Genomic DNA, 8,552 nt, shown 5'->3' on the forward strand with positions numbered 1-8,552 from the left:
CTCTTTGTCTCTCAAAAAATGAATAAATGTTAAAAAATTAAAAAAAATAAAAAGATCAAGAGAAGATACACCAGCTGAAGAATTCTGCCAAAAGAAGGAGCAGGAAGCATGGGGCAGGTGTAGCCATACAAGTTCAGAGAAAGCCCCAGATATAAGCAGAACCAATAGACGGTATATGCCACCGGGAGGCAACTACTAAAAAGGGAAAAAGATGCTACTTTGAAAGGGAAAACATCAACACAAAACTTCAGGGAATGTGCCACCACCCCTCCCCCCAAAATCTCAATAATCCTCCAGTAATCAAACTCAAAAACAGGGAATTCTGCCATCACCCAATACAGAACTCATAATAGCTGTTTTGAGGAAACTCCACGAGCTACCTACAAGAAAACACAGAAAGACAACTGAACAAAATCAGAAACCAATACCTGAACAAAAGGAGAAATTTAACACCGAGATAAAAATCATAAAAAGAACCAAACAAAAATTCTGGACCTGAAGAAGTCAGTGAATGAAATTAAAAAAAAAAAATGCAGTGGAGAAGCACACCAACCAGAAGATAGAATCAGTGAGCTAGAGAATAAGCCGGTCAGAGAAGAAAGGAAAAAAGAAGGAAAAAAGCAAAGAACGCCTATGTGGTCAGTTGCACACCGTCAAACATACCGATATCAGAATCATTGGAGTTCCTGAACAAGAGAGGGAAGGAAAAAGAAAATTTACTTAAAGGAACAATAGCTGAGAATTTCCCAAATTTGAGGAGAGACCTGGATGTCCAAGTTCACAGGGCTGAGAGATGACCCCATTATCTCAATGTAAAATGACCTTTCCTAAAGATGGATTATAACGAAACTGTCAAAAATCAAAGACAAAGAGAGAATCCTAAAAGCGGCAAGAGGAAAAAAAAGATTGGAATCTACAAAGGAACTCCCATCATATATATACATATGATGATATGTGTGTGTGTGTGTGTGTGTGTGTGTGTGTGATGGCATATATACATATACACATATGATAGTGTGTGTGTGTGTGTATATATATGTGATGTATATATATATATGTGTGTGTGATGGTATATATACGATACACATATATGATTGTGTGTGTACATATATATGTGTGTATATATATATAGGATAATGTATATATGTGTATGTATGATGGTATATATACATATACACATATATGATGGTGTATATATATGTATATGATGTATATATATATGTGTGCGCGTGTGTGATGGTATATGTACATATACACATATATGATGGTGTGTGTGTGTACATATATATATGTGTCGATATATATATAGGATGATGTATATATGTGTATGTATGATGGTATATGTACATACACACATATATGATGGTGTGTGTGTGTGTACATATATATGTGTCGATATATATATAGGATGATGTATATATGTGTATGTATGATGGTATATATACATATACACATATATGATGGTGTATATATATATATGATGTATATATATATGTGTGTGCATGTGTGATGGTATATATACATATACACATATATAATGGTGTATGTGCATATATATATACTTATACACATATGTAATGGTGTATATATATATATGTACACATGCACACATATACACACACCACTTTTTAAGATAATAACAAAAATGGGGGGAGATTTTAAAAGGCTACTTCAAAAGGAAACGCACATGTGATAATATTACATAAAATGTATAATATTAAATTATATTTATATATTTATAAAATGCTTAATATAAAAGTATATTGATCATGTGTCCTCAACCATAAGGAACTTGAAAAAAATGAAAGCTGACCTGTCGGCATTTAGGATTTGTTTTTCCTGAATTTCTGCTTTACTAAGACACTGACAGAGATGATCAACGGGCAAAGCTTCGAGCCAAGATTTTACGAAAAATAACAATAGCGAAAGAAGCTAACTATCTTGATTCCGAATTGGACAAAGGCTATCGAACGGTTGGTCACATATGTGTCCCTCGCCCACAGAGCCCACATACAATCACAAGAAACCGAATGATGTCAGCAACCAGAATGAGCTTGCAACGACACGGGATTCCAAGTGACAGCATCCTAACAGAACGAGACGCCTAGCATGTAGTCATTTTACACTTCCTGCTCTCCCACTACCACATGCAATACAGATGGAAAGAACACTTACTGTTTATTTCCTTTTTTAAGGCTTTGGCCTTGGGACGTCCACGTGCCTCAGGCGGTGACGCGTGGGACTCTTGGTTTCCGGGCAGGTCATGATCTCCCGGTTTGTGGGTTCGAGCCCTGAGTTGGGCTCTGCGCTGGCAGTGCTGAGCTTGCTTGGGATTCTCTCTCTCTCTCTCTCTCTCTCTCTCTCTCAAAATAAATAAGTAAATAAATAAATAAATAGGAAATAATGTTGTGCAAATCTGTTGATCTGACCTTGCTTCCCCTAAGAATTCTTTCCACGTGGCAATAAGAACACACAGAACACGTGAAGTAATGTGGATTCACAATAACTGGTTTATTTACGCTAGCCGTGATCGCACCAGCTAGATGAATATCAGACAAGCATCGTACTCAAGGACACTCCTGAGCACACAAGCTCAATACACTGATCACAAGAATGGAAATGCTAGCATCCTCCTTCGGTTTACCTTCAGAGGTTTCACGGACCCAGAGATATTGTTAAATCCACACATTTATAACATTTTGTGTCTAGTAATATAACATTCGAAAACAATTGCAAAACCTTTACAAACTCTCTTACCTAGCAAGATTATCAAATTCCTTTGACATTTTTTTTTAATTTTTTAAATTTTTTTCCTTTATTCTGGAAGGGTACAGCTCTCACTTGTTGAAGATGCCTTTCTGTATGTAGCTGTCTCCTTACAGAAGGAGGCACACCTCTGCGCTTCCCCCCACATCGTTCTCTCCAGGCTAAAATTCATGCCTTTCCATATATTAATAGTACCCCACAGTCCATATATCTCCACCATCTGTGTTAACACCTTCGTGGAGGAAATCGTGGCGTGCAGAGTTGTGCAAGTTGGATCTGTCAATATATAGCAGTTTTATAGCCAATGCTGGAAATTCTTGCGTGTACCACAAGCATCTTCTAATCATGCTTTCGGTTACCCGTAAGTCATTACTACCATCATGGATTTGTCTTTTTTTTTTTTTTTTTTTTTTTTTTAACGGACTCAACGGTTCCGATAGAGCGCAATGGTCGCTTAGGGTTTTTTATTTGTTTGTTTCGGGGTGGCGGGGTGCAGGGGAGGTTCTTTTCATACCCAATTTCCACTTTTTGCCCAGTGAGGGGCTTTTTCAAGCGGGCATCTTTTTTACCGCTCAACACCCCACCCTGCCCGATGAGAGAGCCCTCTTCGGCATTCTCACTTACCTAAACGGCAGGACGCCCTAGGCTCATCTTGCTTCTGTCCGCCCTGACATTTTGCGCCAGCCACCCTCCGAAAAGCCCTGATTCCTTTCAATGGAGGGTAGTTTCAGGAGCCACCAATATCCGGGCACTGCCCGGAGTTTTCCATGATGCTACCCCTAATGGTGGCGGGGGCAGGAGGGGGGTAGGGGGAGGGGAGGGCAGGGGGGTGGGTGGGGGAAGGGGCTGGGGGAAGGGAGAGCAGGAGAGAGGGGCAGGGGGAGGGGAGGGGGTAGGAGGGGGGAGGCAGGAGGCGGGAGGGAGGGGAGGGAGGGGGAGGGAAGGGCGGGAGGAGGAGGGAGGGGAGGAGGGAGGAGGGAGGAGGGAGGGGAGGAGGGAGGAGGGAGGGGAGGAGGGAGGAGGGAGGAGGGAGGGAGGGGAGGGCAGAAGGAGGGGGGAGGGGAGGGCAGGGGCGCGGGCGGAGGGGAGGGGGGAAGAGGCGGAGGGGAGGGGGGAAGAAGGGGAGGAGAGGGCGGGAGGAGGGGGGGCGGGGGGAGGGGGGGGCGGGAGGAGGGGGGAGGGGAGGGCAGGGAGACGGGAGGGGGGAAGGGAGGGAGGGGAGGGGGGCAGGGGTAGGGGACGGCTCACTTAAGAGATTGTTTAGGCTGTCGCAGGGACAGCAAGAGACTTCCAGGGCAAGAGCGCATATTTCCAATTTATCTCCAAATTCCCTGTTCCCAGTCTCGTCACTAATCAAGATTGCCATACCGTGCTATATATTGCCGTACCCAACTCACACACTCACTCCACCTTCACTGTTGATGTTTTCAAAGTTTCCGTTTTCTTTTCTTCTTGCTGGTTCTCCGTCCCTGGATCCGGAAATCGCGTCCAAATTGCAAAGGTCCGAATGTTCCTCTCTGCCAGAAGAGCCTGTACCATTTTTACTTGAAAAGGAAAGTAAAAGCCAATCTCGCTCCCGGGGGGCTTTGTCGAGAGTTACAAAAAAAAAAAAAAAAAAAATACATGCAAATATCATGTACGGACGCAAACGAAAACAAAATACGTCGTTTATCTGAAATTCACATTTAACTGAGCATCTTGTATTTTATCTGGACATCCTACCTCTCAGGGAAGAGCAGAGATTCTAAAAGCTTAGGTCATTTAGTGTCCCAGATAGAGTCCCCTAACACGATTGGAAATCTACGAACCGAAAACAGAACGAAAGGAAACAAAACAATACTGCCTTCCAAGGCGCTTCTAAAAATCTTTCTGATTCTCGTTTTCGTGAGCCAAAATGAGGACCTCGATTTTTTTAATTTAAGTCTCTAATTTTGAATGTAGGTATTTTCCCCATTATAACTTTCAGTAGTGTTCTTCCATCCTAATTGCTGCCCCCCATATAATTTTGAGGGGTACCCATTAAAGTTTCAGTGGTTCTTACACATGTACACACTTGACCCATGACCAGAACATTACATTACCTTAAAACCCCTCAAAGCAACCTAAAATATCCGAAACCACAATATCAAAAATCAACAGAAAACATGTTCTTACTATTACAACTTTCAAACTAAACAAACAGTACATTCATGTGGATTAATTCCATAGGTTCTTATACATTTTTCACTACGTTAAGGTCTTCAAATGCACAACGTGGCTTACAGTATATTCTAATTAATATCACACATTCAGTTTACATGAAGCGCTCCCTACAAAAATACAGCTGGGGCCATTTTTCCAGATGTCAAAACTTTTTGTTCCATATTAACATAAACACAGGCGATTCAGAAAGTTATTGCCACAGAAAAATTTAGTGCAAATGTCCTAATCTTGGCATGGATGAAACGATCCCATGCCTGTTCTCCCAAGTTTGCAGCCCGTGGTGATTGCGGAGATGTAGTCCGAAAACACGTTTAAAAAATTTGCATAGTAAAATTCTTCCCTCTCAATTTTTACCATTTTAATCAGCAGCATCAGATATATGTGCATAGACACACACATATATAAATACTCTTTTTCTGATGTAAGGACCACATCACACTTGACAGAAATTTCTCATCTTTAAACATTGTGGGAAATGGACGAAAACAAATGAACTGAGCATGAAATCAAGAACTTGGAATGCAAACGAAAACTATCATAACCGATCCTCAAGAAAGTCGGAGTGGAAGATGTGTGACATATATGTAGCTTTTAAATTTTTATATGTATTACGTATGCATAAATATAGCTTAACGTAACTATTAAACATTTAATAGCATTGAACATTTAACATCTTTAAAACTAAGACGGATCTAGATAAGAATAACGATTTTCTGAATAATGAGATTATGCTTAAGAGGTATTTTCTTCTTTTTGCTTCTCCGCTGTTTCTGACTTTCAGTGTTTTACTTCAGAAATAAGAAGAACAAATTAATTTCAAGAACAACATACACACAAGTAAAAAGGGTTGAAAATTGATGCAACTAAATTTTGGAGGGTATTGTCCCCAGGTGGCTGGATTAGCATTTCATGTGTGCACGCACGTATCCCTCAATTTCCCCTATTTAAATGAATGTCATTTCTTTACAGACGATTCCTGAGATAGAAGCACAGTTTAATTTCATTTTGAAAAAAAAAAAAAGCCAGCATGTTTCTGCATTCATGTACATACGTGTTTGTGCATGTGTACATCTGTGCACAACCACGGAAGCCTGGCAAAACTGTGTTCTAAGGATTGTTTCTAGGGGCTGGCATTTTGTGTGATTTTTATTCTCTTTACTTTGTTCGTGTGTTTCCCAAATGTTATCGAATCAGCGAAAGAACGTTTGAAAGCAAGTTATAGACCTAAAACTAAGAAAACGATTGAACTATTTAACTATTATAACTCACTCAGAGCCCGAAGCGGGTAGGTGAGATGTTAAGGGCTGGCAAGGGTCAAGATGACCTATCTTTTTCCTTTTTATCTGTTTTGACATAATATCTAATCAACAACATGCCCCTTAAAGCGAATGCCCCCATCTCTATAAAGACAGCTCTCCTACTACTCTTCCTTTCCAATCTTACACCCTAATAAATTTCTGCCTGCTGTTCAAAAAACAGTAATAACAACAAAAAACCAGGCTCTGGCTCCATTTCTAAATCAGAAGGGAGCATCAGGAAATAAATTTGTTAGAATTCAGAGACATTCCTGCCAGGGTAAGAGCCCTCACCTTCCTCTGCGTACGGGAATTTTTTACATTTATAACACTTCTTTCGCCACGAGAAATTCACTGAATGACACCTGTCACAATCCCAGTCTCCGGCGTGGCGCCGGGGATTGCGACCTGCCGAGCCAGAGAAGGCAGCCTCCCTCTTAAACCTCCGCTGCGAGAACTTCTTGTAGTGGGAGTGCTTACCCCTCCAGTCGGGTGTGGGATTCCTCACGGCAGAAACTGCTGCCGCATCTGCTACAGCTTCTGCTTCTCCTTCTCCTTCTCTTTCTCCTTCTCCTGCAGTTTCTGCTTCTGCTGCCGCTCCTGGGAGAGAAAAATGCGGGCGGGGGGTGGGGGGAGGAATGAGTAAAAGGATTCAGAGGGACTGAGGGGTGGCCATGGACCCGCCTAACGAAGCCCAGGCCCCCAGGACTTCAGAGCATGGGAGAAAGAGGCACCTGCTGGTCATCGCCCCATCCAGAGATCCCTTCCTCCTGGGCCTCTCCCCCCCACCCCAGGACCACCACCAAAAAAATAAAAATAAAAAAAAAAAAAAAGCAGCAGTCCCAGGAGGAGTAACAGACTCGGGGCTTGTTTCTTTCACCGCCTCCCGCCCTGTCCAGTAACTTGTTCACCGCCTCCCGCCCTGTCCAGGAACTTGTTCACTGCCTCCCGCCCTGTCCGGTAACTTGCTGCAGCCTGAGCAAAAGCAACCATACCTGATGTCTGTGCCTGCTGGTCCCAACTGTCTCCCACGGCCCCTTCCTGCCTTTGAGACCGGGTGCCCAGCACCTTGAGCAGCTCGCTCCTGAGCGTGTTTCGCTCTGCTTCGACCCCACGGAGCAGCACGAGGTTTTCCTGAAGCTGGGTCTGGGCCTTCTCCTTCTCCTTCTCTCGTGTCTTCCTGAGTTTGTTCACCATGCCGACCAAGACATTAGTGAACAGCTTCTGCTCATGGAGTTGATCCTGGAGTTTCCTCACCTTCCGGGTGTCTTCGCGCTTCTGCTTCTCGGCCATGCGCACTGCCAGGGCCAGGGTCCTCCAGGCGCAGGCCTCCTTGATGGCCCCCGACACTGCCGAGTCGGTCAGGATGTCGCGCAGCTTTTTCTCCAAGTCACCCCAGGACTCGCACATCTGCATCAGGTAGAACTGTGGGCTGACTCCATTTCGAAGGATTTGCTTATTGAGGAACTCCACAACTTCCTTCTGGAAGAAGCCACAGGTTGGATCATTAAAATTCACAGCCATCTTACTCAGAGCCTTCTCAGACCTGCTTTACCTCCGAGAGCTGGGAGCAAGAGGATATAACCTATGACCTTGACCTCTCTTCTCCACAGTTACTATGTCCCTCCTGGATGGCAAGTCGAATGCCACCTAGTGGAGTGAGGGTTCAGCTGGCTGTCCAGGGAGCCACCCCCGCCCCAGCAGCTCCGGGGCAAAGCCTGAGGGGAGTGACTGGATTTCACCACTAGGGGGTAGATCCGAAGATGAAGAAACAGAGCAAAGCAATGTGCTTTCCTCGGGCTGCCCCACCTGGTAGTAAATACACACACACACACACACACACACACACACACACACACACACACTAAATGGGCCTGGGCAATATTAATTGAACAACTACACTGTCTTTCAGCAGGCTGCCACTGGCTTATAAAATATTTGAAAGCAGGGGATCTGTCACCCTTAGCAAGCAGCTAAGCCACCCAGCAGAAACGTGTTAATTATGTTTGATTGGTATATTTCACAGGTTATGTCAACCTGCTCCCGCTGGACACATTTCTATTTCACCAACGGAGAGCCCGTTCCGGCAGCCTAAAATCTGCAAGTCCTAATATGTGTAGTAGTTGAAAAAGAAAAAAAAAAAAACCCACATTCATTAACTCGCTTTTGAGAGCCAGGCGGTGTGTTAGGTGGTCAGGAGATACAAAGATCGGTGAGACACCGCCCGTGCACGACGGAGTCCACTTTCTAGTATAGTTTTGAACAGATAAACCTATTAAAAATGAAATC

At 43.6% G+C, this 8,552-nt stretch overlaps 1 protein-coding gene across 1 annotated transcript; it reads right to left on the minus strand.

Moving 5' to 3' along the window:
- Positions 1-4,009: 4,009 nt before the first annotated feature.
- Positions 4,010-7,787, minus strand: LOC122235288 (testis-expressed protein 13C-1-like). Its single transcript, XM_042973965.1, has 2 exons — positions 7,259-7,787; positions 4,010-6,863 (listed from the first exon to the last, which is right to left on the minus strand). The coding sequence occupies exons 1-2, from the start codon at positions 7,785-7,787 to the stop codon at positions 6,517-6,519; spliced, it is 876 nt and encodes a 291-aa protein (XP_042829899.1). The 3' UTR covers positions 4,010-6,516.
- Between the last annotated feature and the right edge of the window lie 765 nt (positions 7,788-8,552).

This window comes from Panthera tigris, chromosome X (assembly GCF_018350195.1).
Source record: "Panthera tigris isolate Pti1 chromosome X, P.tigris_Pti1_mat1.1, whole genome shotgun sequence".
Classification (NCBI taxonomy): domain Eukaryota; kingdom Metazoa; phylum Chordata; class Mammalia; order Carnivora; family Felidae; genus Panthera; species Panthera tigris.

Bases quoted from the DNA above. Each gene is read 5' to 3' on its own strand.
- LOC122235288 (XM_042973965.1), bottom strand. From the start codon at position 7,787: ATGGCTGTGAATTTTAATGATCCAACCTGTGGCTTCTTCCAGAAGGAA. The intron at 6,864-7,258 runs GTATGGTTGCTT...TTTCTCTCCCAG, and splicing joins CCAGCAGGCACAGACATCAG to GAGCGGCAGCAGAAGCAGAA.